At 73.1% G+C, this 13,547-nt stretch overlaps 1 protein-coding gene across 1 annotated transcript; it reads right to left on the bottom strand.

Annotated features, from left to right (window-relative positions):
- Positions 1-50: 50 nt before the first annotated feature.
- THBS3 (thrombospondin 3) lies at positions 51-11,789 on the bottom strand. The gene is made up of 23 exons (XM_068922312.1): positions 11,701-11,789; positions 10,387-10,593; positions 9,924-10,180; positions 9,732-9,834; positions 9,546-9,572; positions 9,132-9,214; positions 8,804-8,855; positions 8,576-8,724; positions 8,283-8,423; positions 8,003-8,080; positions 7,768-7,920; positions 7,527-7,637; positions 7,287-7,394; positions 6,898-7,057; positions 6,693-6,811; positions 6,365-6,611; positions 6,095-6,273; positions 5,660-5,708; positions 5,371-5,567; positions 5,093-5,265; positions 3,302-3,441; positions 2,015-2,248; positions 51-67 (listed from the first exon to the last, which is right to left on the bottom strand). The coding sequence occupies exons 2-22, from the start codon at positions 10,577-10,579 to the stop codon at positions 2,190-2,192; spliced, it is 2,778 nt and encodes a 925-aa protein (XP_068778413.1). The 5' UTR covers positions 10,580-10,593; positions 11,701-11,789; the 3' UTR covers positions 51-67; positions 2,015-2,189.
- Between the last annotated feature and the right edge of the window lie 1,758 nt (positions 11,790-13,547).

The raw sequence follows: 13,547 nt of genomic DNA, 5'->3' as shown, positions 1-13,547 counted from the left end.
TTGGCTCCGCGGTGCGGGCAGCGGCAAGTGGCGGCTCGGCGGCGGCGGCGGGAGCTTTATAGAGCACCTGGAGCAGGTGGGGAGGCCCCACCCCGGCAGCGCCCCGGGGGCAGAGCCGCGTGGGGTGGGGGCCACCATGGGCGAGCGGGGCCACCCCGCAACGGGGGGGTGGTGGTGGGGGGTCCCCCCAGCATCCCCCCAGCATCCCCCCAGCAACCACCCCTGCATCCCGGGGTCAGGGCCGCCCGCGGGAAAGGACGTCGCCGTCCCCGGGAAAGGTGGGTGGGTGGGTGGGGTGAGGGGGGGGGGGCATCGCGGCTCGGGTGCCCGGCTGTGCCGGGGGGTGCGGGGTCCCGCAGCCCCTTACCAGCGCGGGGGGGGGGGCTGCATCCACGGGCTCAGCCCCACGGTTAATCATTACCGGCCCGGCCGCTGCCTCGCCCTGCGCTCAAATAAACTCCGGCCCCCCCCTGCCCCCCCCCCAGCCGCTTACGCAGGTGAGGCCCGGGGGGGGGGGGGCCACGAAATCCCGGTCCCGCCTTGCATCCCGGCTGGGTGCCAGGCACCGACCCCCCCCACCCAGGTCGCAGGGTCCCCCGTGGGTCCTTGCTCCCCCCCCCACTCCTAAGTAGGCGACTTTTCCACGCCCCCCCCCAAACCACCGCCGACAGTGGGATACACCCCCCCCCCGTGCCCCACGTCAAGCCGGATGCGGCTCCACCCTAGATGCAGCCGGTGCCCCCCCCGGCGAGGGGCGCAGAGCCCCCCCCCCCCAACCCCTTTCTGCAGTTGCCCCCCGGGGCAGAGCCGGGCACCCACGTCCGGCCCCACGCACCCCACCTGGAGCTCGGTCACGGGCGCATCCAGCCCCCCCCCCAGCCCCACGCAGACCCCCCCCAACGGCCCCACCGCGCCCCGGCGTTTGCTCGGAGGGCAGCAGCAGTTTCCCACTCCGCGCTGACGGCTCCCAAAAAAAGCAGCACGCGCGTCCGCGGTGGCTGCCGGGGGAGGGGGGGGGGGCCGCAAGGGAGGCGTGGGGCACCCCAAGGAGGAAGGGGACGGGGCCGCGACACGCCGAGCTGCCCCCACCCCGCCTCCGCGGCACCTTTCTCCCCTCCCCGGGGCAGCGACAACACGGGTGGGCCGGCACCGCGCCGCGCGCGTGGGAGCCACCCCCCCCTCCACGCGCGCGCCCGGCAGCGCGGGAGCTGCGGCGCCCCCTGGCGGCAGGTGCGGCGCTCCCCCGTGTGGGGCCTCAGGAGACTTGAGTGGGGGGTGGGGGGGGCGCCGCGCGTTGCCCTTTTAAGAGCGGGGCGCGGGGCCGCGCGGGCGCCCGCGGCCGGAGGGGCGGGGCGGGGAGGGGCGGGGCGAGGGGCGGGGGGGGCATTCCGCCGCGTTGCCCGGGCGCCGGTCGCCATGGCGACGGGGTAGTGCTGCGCGGGGGCCCGGCGCGCGCCGCGCAGTTCCCACGGGGCGGCCCGCGCGGCGGCGGCGGCGGCGGCAGCGGCGGCGGCAGCGGCAGCGGCAGCAGCGGCAGCGGCGGCGGCGGCGGCTCCTCCGCGGCGCCGGGAGGGACGGGATGCGGTGCAGTGTTGTGCTCTGCCTACCAATATTGCACTCGTCCCGGCCTCCCGCCGCCGCGGGCTCCTCCGCCGCCGCCGTCCCGGAGGCAGCACAGCAGCGAGACTTACCCCCCCTCCACCCCCCCGGACCACCACCGGGAGGACGAAGAGGGAAAAGGCGGCGGCGGCGGCGGCGGCAGCAGCAGGGTCCCCCCCCCCCCCGCCCCACCCCAGGAACGGGGGCGCACAGGCTAGAAAACAATCAAAACTTTATGGCTGGACTGAAGGCAGAGATTCCAGCAGCAGGCAGCAGCGCCCAGGGCAGGGGCTGCCCCCCTCCCTCGGCGCAGCCCCCCCAGCCCCGCACCTCCAGCGCCCGGTCCCGCCGCCGAGGCGGCGCGCACCCCAGACCCCCCCCCCCTCCCCGAGGGGCTGGGGACAGGCGTCGGTACCGTGAGCGGCAGCGCAAAGTCCGTTGGGTGCCGGGACCCGACTTCGGGCAGCACGGAGAGGCGGGTAGGGGTAGAGGGCAAGGCAAGGCCCCCGCCGGGGGGAAGAGGCTGCGGAGACCGCAGAAAGTCCCTGGGTGACGCAGGCGGAGAGGTCCTGGGCCGGGCCACGGGCTGCTCACTCGCGACCTTCAAGCAGGAGCCGGCGGAAAGGCTCGAAGTCCGCGGGGATGGTGTCTGCCGGGGGAGAGCGGAGCGGGGCACGACGTCAGGACGGGACCCGGGGGTCGGGGCGTTCCCGCACTGCCGCTTCCTTCGCCCCTGGCCCGCTCGGGGTGGGGGGGGACGGGCCTTTCCTTGGGAGGGGGTAACGGGCAGGAAGCCCCATCAGAGCAGACTGGCCAAGCATCAATAAAGGGCAAAAGCTCCCCTGTGCGCTGAGCATCACCGGTGCGTCCCTGATCCCAAGACCCGGGCTGTGCGCTGAGCATCACCGGTGCGTCCCTGATCCCAAGACCCGGGCTGTGCGCTGAGCATCACCGGTGCGTCCCTGATCCCAAGACCCGGGCTGTGCGCTGAGCATCACCGGTGCGTCCCTGATCCCAAGACCCGGGCTGTGCGCTGAGCATCACCGGTGCGTCCCTGATCCCAACACCCGGGCTGTGCGCTGAGCATCACCGGTGCGTCCCTGATCCCAAGACCCGGGCTGTGCGCTGAGCATCACCGGTGCGTCCCTGATCCCAAGACCCGGGCTGTGCGCTGAGCATCACCGGTGCGTCCCTGATCCCAAGACCCGGGCTGTGCGCTGAGCATCACCGGTGCGTCCCTGATCCCAACACCCGGGCTGTGCGCTGAGCATCACCGGTGCGTCCCTGATCCCAACACCCGGGCTGTGCGCTGAGCATCACCGGTGCGTCCCTGATCCCAAGACCCGGGCTGTGCCCTGAGCATCACCGGTGCGTCCCTGATCCCAAGACCCGGGCTGTGCGCTGAGCATCACCGGTGCGTCCCTGATCCCAACACCCGGGCTGTGCACTGAGCATCACCGGTGCGTCCCTGATCCCAAGACCCGGGCTGTGCCCTGAGCATCACCGGTGCGTCCCTGATCCCAGGACCCGGGTGCCCAGCCCAGGAGGGACGGGTGCTTCACGGCTTCCTACGGCAGGACGGGGCTTCCGGCCGCCCCCGGGGCAGCAGGTCCCGCGGGAAGGAGAGGCGCCCGTGGCAAGCAGCACCCCAGCCCGCGGCGAAGCTGCTCCTCGCACCCTCGCCCCGCTGCCCCGCGCTCACCGTTGCACCGATACTGCAGGTTGGACCAGATGATGTTCTCCTGGGAGAAGCAGAAGACGCCCAGCCGCCCCCCTCGCATGGTGGTGTCGATGATCACGCCGGAGTCGGCCACCAGCCGCGGTCCCTCATAGAGCCGAACCCTGCGGCGGGAGGAGGAGACGGGGCCCATGAGCAGGGGACGGGGGGGCCAGCGCCGGGCACCCCGCTCTGGGGCTGGTGCTGGGCTGGGGCACCCCGCTGTGGGGCTGGGGCTGAGCTGGGGGGTTGGGGGACTCCACTGTGGGGCTGGGGCACTTGCTATGGGACTGGAGTTGAGCTGGGGGGCTGGGGCTGAGCTGGAGGGCTGGGGGACCCCACTATGGGGCTGGGAGACCAGTTGTGGGGCTGGGGCACCCTGCTGTGGGGCTGGGGCTGAGTTGGGGGGGCTGGGGGACCCCACTATGGGGCTGGGGGACCAGTTGTGGGGCTGAGGGACCCTGCTGTGGGGCTGGGGGACCAGTCCTAGGTCTGGGCATCCCACTATGGGTCTGGGGGACCAGCTGTGGGGCTGGGGGCGAGCGGTGGGACTGGGGGACCAGTTGTGGGTCTGGGGCACCCTGCTGTGGGGCTGGGGCTGAGCTGGGGGGGCTGGTGGACCCCACTATGGGGGTGGGGGACCCTGCTGTGGGGCTGGGGCACCAGTCCTGGGTCTGGGCATCCCACTACAGGGCTGGGGGACCAGCTGTGGGGCTGGGGGACCAGTTGTGGAGCTGGGCCTGAGCTGTGGGGCTGGGGGACCAGCTGTGGGGCTGGGGCACCCTGCTGTGGGGCTGGGGCTGAGCTGGGGGGGCTGAGGGACCCCATTATGGGGCTGGGGCACCCTGCTGTGGGGCTGGGGGAACCAGTTGTGGAGCTGGGCCTGAGCTGTGGGGCTGGGGGACCAGTTGTGGGTCTGGGGGACCCCGTTGTGGGTCTGGGGGACCAGTTGTGGGTCTGGGGTCCCCGTTGTGGGTCTGGGGCACCCCACTATGGGGCTGGGGGACCATTTGTGGGTCTGGGGGACCCCATTGTGGGTCTGGGGCACCCCGTTGTGGGTCTGGGGTCCCCGCTTTGGGTCTGGGGGACCAGTTGTGGGTCTGGGGCACCCCACTATGGGGCTGGGGGATCCCGCTGTGGGGCTAGGGGACTAGTCGTGGGTCTGGGGCACCCCACTATGGGGCTGGGGGACCAGTTGTGGGTCTGGGGTCCCCGCTGTGGGGCTGGGGCACCCCACTATGGGGCTGGGGTCCCCGTTGTGGGTCTGGGGGACCAGTTGTGGGTCTGGGGTACCCCGTTGTGGGTCTGGGGGACCAGTTGTGGGTCTGGGGTACCCCGTTGTGGGTCTGGGGTCCCCGCTGTGGGGCTGGGGGACCAGTTGTGGGTCTGGGGCACCCCACTATGGGCCTGGGGACCCCGCCGCGGGCCGGGGCCCCCTCACCGGGGCGGCGGCGGCGGGGAGGCCGGGCCCCGCGCGGCCCCGCGCGCCCCGGAGGCCGCTTTGCATGTGAAAGGCGCGGGCCGGCGGCGCCGCGGGCCGGCCGCGTTGCCCGGGCGACGGGGACAATGGCCGCGGCGGCCCGCGCGGGCCGGGGGCTGCGCCCGCCGCCGCCTTAAAGGGGAAACGCGCCCGGCGCGTACAGGTGGGGCCCACCCACCCACGCCGAGGTTGCGGGGGACATCTCGGGTGGGATCCCAACACCGCGGACCCCCAAACCGGGGGGGGGGAGGGGGGGCTGCCCCACACGAGAGGGAAAGAGGGGGCGCCCCGCTCACCTGATGTAGCCCACCTGGGGCCGGTGCGCCAGCTGCCAGCGGTAGGACGTCTTGTCCTTCCAGCCCACGTCCCGCGGGTCCTTCCAGAGCAGGCGCACGTGGCCCGGCGTGTGGCCCGTGTGCCACAGCGCGTTGCGTAGGTGCTCGCCGGGGCCCGTGGCCGACTTCACCGCCTGCGAGGGGGGGTGGGGGGGGGCGCGTCACGGGGCGGGTAGGCGCCGGGGTGGGGTTGCAGGGGGGCGTCATGGCCCCCCACCACCACCACCACTGGTGCTCACCTTGAGCTGCAGGCCCGGCTGGGCCACGGCGCGGAAGGGGGTGGCCTGCCAGTAGGTCTGCTCCGTCTGCTTCCACATCACCACGTAGAAGCTGGCGCTGTCCTGGTAGCTGAAGATGAAGCCGGCGTAGTCGTCGTCGGTGACCGTGTTGACGTGGAAGGTGCCCTCGAAGTCCACGCCGTTGAACGCCGTGTAGCCTGGGCGAGGCGGGCGGACGGTGCACGGCGCGCTCCCGGCCTCGTCCCGCCGCGGGGACGGGGCGGGCGGGCGCGCCAGGCGGCCCCCTTACCCACGGCCAAGCCCGGGTCGCTGTTCATGGTCTGCACGATCTCCATGCCCTGGTGGGAGGAGGTGGCCGGGTGGGCGTGGGTGGTGGCCTCCACCCGGCCCACCACCCGGTCCACCACCAACAACAACAACAACAACACCATCACCACCAACACCAACACCACCACCAACAACAACGCCAACACCACCAACAACAACAACAACAACAACACCACCACCACCACCACCACCAACATCACCACCACCACCACCAACAACAACAACAACAACAACATCACCACCACCATCACCACCACCACCATCACCACCACCACCATCACCACCACCACCATCACCACCACCATCACCACCACCATCACCACCACCACCACCAACACCAACACCACCAACACCAACACCAACACCACCAACACCACCACCACCACCGCCGCCGCACCTGGTTGAGGACGACCCAGTTGGGGTCGATCTGCGCGTCGCCCTCGGGGTCGAGGATCACCGTCTGGTAGGCGCGGAAGTCGGTCAGCGTCACCTCGGCGCTCTCCGGGCAGGCGTCCAGCCGGTCGGCCACCGTGTCGTTGTCGAAGTCCTCCTCGCACACGTCGCCCACGCCGTTGCCTGCGCCCCCGCCCGGGCCCCGCCGTGTCACCCGACGGCCGGGCGCCCCACGGCGCGGCCCCCCATCCTGGCCCGCGCCACCCGTCCTCACCGTCCGAGTCCTTCTGGTTGGGGTTGGGGATGAGGCGGCAGTTGTCGGGGCCCGGCGCCGCGTAGTCGGGCACGCCGTCGTTGTCGTCGTCGCCGTCGCACTCGTCCCCCAGCCCGTCGTTGTCCGAGTCCAGCTGGGAGCTGTTGGGGACCTCGGCGCAGTTGTCCTTGGTGTCCTGGTGGCCGTCGCCGTCGCTGTCCTCGTTGGTGTCGCAGGTGTCTCCCACCAGGTCGCTGTCCGTATCTGTCTGAAGGAGACGGGAGCCCCGCCGGTCAGCGGCGCCCGGCCGGCGCCGAGCCCCCCCCGGCGCCCCCCGCCTCGTTCGTACCTGCGTGGGGTTGCTCGTCTCCGGGCAGCTGTCGCAGGCGTCCCCCACGCTGTCCTCGTCGCGGTCCGTCTGCAGCGGGTTGGGCACCTTGGGGCAGTTATCCAGCATGTTGGGAATCCCTGCGAGCGGGGCGGCCAGCGGCACGTGAGCGGATGCCATCGTCATCGTCATCCCCCAGCCCGGCCCGCCCAGCCAGCCCGCTCACCGTCCCCGTCGATGTCGTTGTCGCAGGCGTCCCCCTCGCCGTTGCTGTCCGTGTCCCGCTGGTCGTTGTTGGGCACGTTGGGGCAGTTGTCGCAGGCGTCCCCGAAGGAGTCGGTATCCGAATTCTGCTGGTCCTTGTTGGGGAAGAGCCGGCAGTTGTCCTGCAAGCGAGACAAGGACAGAGACATGCCCTCACCGCGGCGCCTGGCAGCCCCGGCTGGGTCGGGGCAGGAGATGTCTCCAGCAGGCGAAGACCATCCTGAAGCCACCAGCCTTGGCCTGCTGACCCCCAGCCTCCGTATCTCGGGGTCACCAGCGTCAGGCCGCAGGGGAGGCTGTCCCCCTCGGCCAGCCGGCCCCCGGCGTGTCCTGCCCCCGTGGCGCGGGCACCTCCACGTTCTTGATGCCATCACCATCAGCGTCATCGTCGCACTGGTCCCCGATGCCGTCGTTGTCGGCGTCCTCCTGCCCCGAGTTCGGCGTCAGGCGGCAGTTGTCCTGGGGGCCCAAACGCCGTTAGAGACGGGCAGGAGGAGAGGTCCGGAGCGCGGCCCGGGGACGGGCTGTCCCCGCTCCCCGCGCCCGGTGCCCCAGGTGCCTTCCTCCCTCCGCCAGCACGCGGTGTCCCACCTGCTTGCAGTGCTTGTCGTTGTCGATGCAGGGCAGCGGCTCGTCCGGGTAGCCGTCGAGGTCCGTGTCTTGCCCGCACACGTTGCCGTTGCCGGCCCAGCCCACGTTGCACTTGGGAAAGGGGAAATCAAAGGCCGTGAGGCAGAGAAGGGCCCTGGCGGGAGCAAGAGCTCGCCGTGCCGGCACCTCCTGCGCTCGTGCCCCTGCTTCTCGGTCCTCCTACCCTCGTCCCCCTACTCACCGCGCAGGAAATTTCACCGTTTCTCTCGAACACGCAGAACCCGTTGATGTCGCAGGGGTTGGAGGTGGAGCTGCTGCAGGACCTCTGCAGGACGCAGCCGGCCGTTTGATTCCCCACAAACCCCGACTTGCAGGGACCGCATTTGTAGGAGCCCTGGGAGAGACGGGGTACGGTGGCAGGGTGAGGGGAGAGAAGCAGCGCCAGGCGGCGGGGGCAGAGGGGCAGCTCCGCTCACCAGCGTGTTGGTGCAGATGGAGTTGGGGTCGCAGCCGCCGTTGTTCCCGTCGTTGCATTCATCAATATCCGTGCAAACCTGCGGGCGGCAAGGGAGAAACCACCACCCGAGCGCTCACCTCGTCCGCAGCTCCCGCAGGGGAACCCAGCCCCGGCTCCCTCACCCGGCGGGCATCCGGGAAAGCAGCCCTCCGTCGGAGCCAGGACCGGGGCGCAGCATCCTCCGCCTGCACCTCCGCAGCCGGGAGCGCCCGCGCGGAGTCCCGCGGCGCCGCGCTCACCTGCTTGCTGGCCCTCGCGTAGTCGGTGCCCACGCCGGAGACGGTGTTGCCCCGGTAGCCGCGGGGACAGGGCTCGCAGCGGAAGCCCGGCGCCGTGTTGATGCACTTCGAGCCGGGGAAGCAGGGGTTGGCGTGGGCGCACTGCGGCGCAAAGAGGAAAAGCTGCAGCTCCGAGCGCCGCGCGCCGCCAGCCAGGACGGCCGCGCGGCGGGGACGCGGCACGCGCGTGACACCTGCCCGCGCGGCCCTGCCAACGCCAGGGCCGGGCTGCAGGGCGCCCCGGGCAGGCTCACCTCATCGATGTCCGCGCAGTGCGTGCCGTTGCCCTCCAGGCCCGGAGGGCAGGGCCCGCAGCGGTACCCGGGGTACTCGTACGTCTCCATGCAGTCCACGCCGCTGAAGCAGGGGTTGGGGTTGCAGCGGGAACGGTGCTCGTGAAAGCCTGGGGGGAGCGGGGCCGGTCAGGGAGGGGGGCGAGAGCCCGGCGGGGCAGCGCTCGCCCCGGACCAGCCGGCACTCACCGCAGACCTGGCACTCCATGATGGTGTTGCGGATCAGGGACATCTCCTTGACCTGCAGGAGAGCAGAGCACGGCGCGTCGGGGGCAGCCTGCGTCCTACCCGGGCGGACGGTCCTGCCCCTGCCTTTGCACAGGGGCGGGCGCGGGGCACGTCACCCCCACGGGGCGGAGGAGACCGCGTCCGAGCCCTGCCCCACACCTCGCGCTCCACGCTGCCCTCACGGTGCCCACGGCCCGGGGCTCGCAGGGATCAGCGCCTGCTGGCGTTTGGCTCTCGGGCAAATCCCACCCGGAGCGCCGAGAGTGCCGACACCACCGCGCTGCCTCACCTGGTCTCTAATGTCCTCTCGCAGCTCTGTCAGGACGCGGTTGAAGAGGGTCAGCTGAGTGACCAGCGCCTTGGTCTGCTCGCCTGCCACGAGCAGAAAGGGGTCAGCCCAGGCCGGCACTGCCCTGCCCGCCCGGCACCGCTCCGCAGGGCGCGAGGCAGCCCAAAGCCCCGTCCCCTGCTCCCCAAGGCGCACAGGAGCCCGTCCTCGCGTTGCAGGACGCTGGTGAGGACTGAGAACCTGCCCCTTTGGTGGCTCACCCACACGTGGGTCTCTCGGGCACCGAACGGCCAAGGCTCGTCCCTTCTGAGACACATCCGTTCCCCTCCCACGCCCCTCCGAGCTCGCCCTTCCCGCGGCGCCCTGCTCTGCGGGACCCCAAACGCAGTCGTAACCCTCGCACCAGGGACTCACCCAGGATGGAGGCCAGCACGCTTGTCACTGCAAGGAGAGAGACCGGGCGATGCGTTACCGTCCGCCGCTGGGGCCGGCGCCCGGGCCCCAGAGCGCATCCCCTGCTAGCGCCACTCGGCGCGCGACCCGCCCGGGGGGCAGCTCCCCAGCGCCCACGCGCACAGCAGAGCACGGACGCGCCGTTACCTGCGCTGTGAATGGACTCATCTCCTTGGAAAGGACACTCGCTCAGGGCCCCAACTCGGCTCATGGACCCTCCCAGAATCAGCTTCATCGACTCCACGAACCCCTGCGGCACAAGGGGAGACGCGGTCAGCCACGGGGTGCAGGGCGCAGCGAGGGGAGCGGGGCTGCCCCCGGGCAGGTCCTGGCACTCACCTGCATCCGCTGGTAGGCCTTCTGCCCTGTGCGCACCTCTATCGCCTCCACCTCTGCCAGGGGGATCTCCGAAAGCTCGGGCAGCCCCACGCTGGAGTCCATCTGCTTGCAGTCCACGTAGAGCTCCATGCTGAGCATGTCCCCGCGCAGCCCGCTCAGGCGCACGATCACTGTGTGGCTCTGCCCATCTGCCACGTGCGCGTGCTGCAGGTTGACCGAATGCAGCTTGTTGTCTTCCCGCAGGTAGCGCACCAGCACTGTGGAGGAGGAGGAGGAAGGGGCCGTGAAGGCTCCTCCACAGGACAGGCGACCCAGCGTGCCCCGGAAGGCGCTCAGCTTGCAGCCGGCTGCTCTCTGCAGCAGACCCCGCCGATGGCAGCAGTTCAGTCCCATTTCCCTCTGCGCATCATGGAAACGTCAGGGCCAGCACGTACCCCCACATCCCCCCGCGGCAGGCACCTACCTTTGTTGATCTTCCCAACCACCGAGACCTCCAGCCACCTCGCGTTGTCCTTCTTGGAGTAGAGGCCAAAGAGGATCCCCCCCTGCTTGGGGGGCAGGCGGAAGGTGGAGAGGAGGTAAACGTCGTTGACCGACAGGAGCTCCATCCTGATTTTGTGCGTGATGCTGGCCATCTGCCGGGCTTCGCTGGCCATGAGCAGGTCGATGACTGCGGGGAGGAGCGGACGGAGGGCACATCCTGAGCGACCTCTCGGGGCTCTGCGCCCGTGCCGCAGGGAAGCCCCCCTCGAGGGGACGGCAGGGCGGCAGCCGCCGCAAGCTCGGGGACACGGCGGGGCCCGGCCCGGGACGGTGCCGCCGGTTCCGTCCCCGCGCGGTGGCGCTCCAGGACCGGCAGCGGCTCGGCCGCCCCGCCGGGCCGGGCGCCGCGGAGCCTCCGCCACCGGCGGGACCGGCGTCCCGGGAGCCGGCGGCCCCGCTCCCCCCGCTCCGCGGCCGCCCCGCCGGCCCCGAGCATCCCGCCGCGCACCGGCAAGGGCTGCGGCGAGCCGCTCCGGCCCCGGCCCCGCGGAAAACGAGCGGCTCGGGGGCCGCGGCTCGTCGGGAGGCAGCGCGGAGCGGCTCCCGCGGCCGCCCCGGCGAGGGAGCCCGGCGCTCGGCGGGGCCGGCAGCCGGCGGCGCCCGGGGCAGCGCGGAGAGCCCGGGCCGCCGGGCCGCCAGCTCCCCGGCTCCGCGCAACAGCCCGGTAAAGGGCTGCGACCCGGGGCGAGCCCGGCCCCTCCGACCCTGGGAGCCTCCGGGCTGACTAGCGACGCCGGCCCGGTGCCCTCCCGCCCCGGACAAGCCGCCGGGCCCCCCCCCGCCACCCCGGACCGCTGCCCGGAGCCGCCGGCGGACAGAGCCGGCACCGGCGCCCGGACGGGGCTGGCGGCAGCCTTGGCCGGAGCTGCCCCCCGACAGGCTGCGGGCTGCGCCGGTCCCCGCCGCCGCACGGCCCTCGGGGGTGCTGGCGGTTACCCGGCCTCCGGGGATGAATGTCCCTCTGTCCCGAGCGCAGAGAGCCGGCTGCCCGCAGCCCGGCTGCCAGACCTCCCAGGGAGAGCAGAGCCGCTCGGGGGCCGCCAGCAGCCCCGGGCCGGGCAGCCCCGCCGGGGGGGCTCCCGCTGCCGCCGCCTCCCGGCTCGCTAGGAGCGGAGCGGGCGCCCCGTCCGCAGCGCGCCCGTCGGGGCTGCCTCGCCGCCCCCGGCCGCACCGCGCAGCCCCGCCGGGGGCGGCCGCCCGTGCCCGGCGGCGCGCACACCGGGAGCCGCCTTACCTTGCAGCCCGGGCCGGGCCGCGCCGGCGGCGCCCAGCAGGAGCAGCGCCAGGAGGGCGCCGAGCGCCGGGCCCCCCGCCGCCGCCGCCGCCGCCGGTGCCGCCATGCCGCCGCCGGTGCCGCCGGTGCGGAGCGGTGCGGAGCGGTGCGCGGCGGGGCGGAGTGGCGCCAGCGGGGAGGGGCCGGCGCTGCCGGCGAGGAGGAAACAAAGAGCCGTCAATCACGGGCGCGCATCCCGGGGACCGCGGCGGGCGCTCCGCCGCGCCGGTGCTGCCGCCGCCCCGCCGGCTGGCGCGCCGCCGCCACCGGCCGAGCCGAGCCGGGCCGAGCCGGGCCGGACCCCCGCACCGGGCTGCGGCCGCGGGCCACCTCGGCGCTGCCCGCCCCTGCGCGGCTCCTGCTCACCGAAATTGGGTCTGGCAGGCGCTGGTTCACCGCGAGGTCAGGCCGTCTGGAGCCGGGCTGCGGGAGCGAGAGCAGCCCCAGCAGCGCAGGAGCATCCAGCCCGGCGGGGCAGGGCCGCGGGCTGGCGGGGCCGCCTCTCCCCGCTCCCCCAGGGCCGGGAGACGAGGGCGCGGGGACAGCGCGGGGAACGGGCTGGGAGGGGGGGGCCTGTGCGGGGGACCGGCCGCCGCAGCAGGGCTTGCGACAGAAAAGCTCCTGGCAGGGGAGTGGGAGCGGGACCCCCAGCACATGCGGAGAGGGCGCTTTGCCAAGGGTGTCCTGCCGTGGGGTGACAGCCTCCGGGACAGGCAGCATTCCCTGGGGAAGCAGAGCCCCTGGGACAGGCCTTTCTCCCCTCGCTGGGGAGGAGAGAGCAGAGCCAGGCCACCCGGAGCCTGCTCCAAAGCATAAGTCAGTTCTCAGGAACTGGCCCAAGCCCCAGAGCAACATGATGAAGTCATCCGCGAAGTTCCTTCACCTCTGCCCTGGGCTGCAGGGAAAGGGCGCTGGGGGGAGCCGGGGACACCGCAGGACCCGCCACCCACTGCCTGCCACCACCACGGCTTCTGGCGCCCTGCATTTGCCTGTCCTGGGCTCCCTCGCAGGCAGCGCGGGGCGAGGATGCTCCGCGCCCCCGTGGAGCCGTCCTGGCTCCCGCGCTCTCCTCCAGCCGCCGGCTCCTGCGCAGCCCCGCAGGGGAGGCTGGAGCTGCCCCGCTCGGAGCATCCCGGAGCGCCGTTCCCGCGCCCCGGCCCGGCCGCGCCGCCTCGCGAGGGTCCGGCTGCGAGCAGGGCGGCGCCGGTGCCGCCGGGCCGGCCAGGGGCCGAGGCGCGCGCCCGCCGCGGGGTGCTGGGGCGCGGGGAAGGTCCGGCTGGCCTGGGAGAAGCCCAGCAGCTGGCGGCGAAGGTCGCCGCTGAACGCCGGCCAAGGCCTGCGCGGCCCGCCGAGCCGTGTTGACGCTCTGTTTCCATCGCCTCCATAACAACGGGGCGAGCCGAACCCCGGCGGGCCGGCTCCAGCTGCGGCCCGGCCCGCTCGGCCCCGCTCTCCCAGCCCGCAGCCCGGCGCCAGCGGCTCGGCACGGGCCAGCGCGGCCAGGCCGGACCACGGCCCGAACGAGAGGGGCTCCGAGGGGAGGGAAGGGGAGGGAGTGCGGGGGAGAATTCCTCCCGGAGTTTCCCAAATTGCAGAGAGCAGAGATTTTTCCATCCTTCCCCGCTGCCTGCTCGCTCCCGCCCCTGTTTTCTTTCCATGGCAACGTGCGGCGCGATGCCGGCAGCATCTGGGTCCAGGCGAGGCCGCGGCGCTAATCCCCGCTGACGGCGGCGGGGCCCTGCCGGGGGCCGGGCAGAGGGGCTGGGGGGCGCCGGGCCGGGGCGCCCGCGGGACGAGGATGGTGCTGC

This window comes from Struthio camelus, chromosome 30 (assembly GCF_040807025.1).
Source record: "Struthio camelus isolate bStrCam1 chromosome 30, bStrCam1.hap1, whole genome shotgun sequence".
NCBI lineage: Eukaryota > Metazoa > Chordata > Aves > Struthioniformes > Struthionidae > Struthio > Struthio camelus.
Note: the sequence above shows the minus strand (reverse complement) of the source record. Positions and strands in the feature narration are given on the sequence as shown.

Coding starts and splice junctions, on each gene's coding strand:
- THBS3 (XM_068922312.1), bottom strand. CDS start 10,579: ATGGCCAGCGAAGCCCGGCAGATGGCCAGCATCACGCACAAAATCAGG. Junction 9,215..9,545: donor CGTGCTGGCCTCCATCCTGG/GTGAGTCCCTGG, acceptor TGCTCGTGGCAG/GCGAGCAGACCAAGGCGCTG. Junction 7,058..7,286: donor ATGGCATCAAGAACGTGGAG/GTGCCCGCGCCA, acceptor TCTCGCTTGCAG/GACAACTGCCGGCTCTTCCC.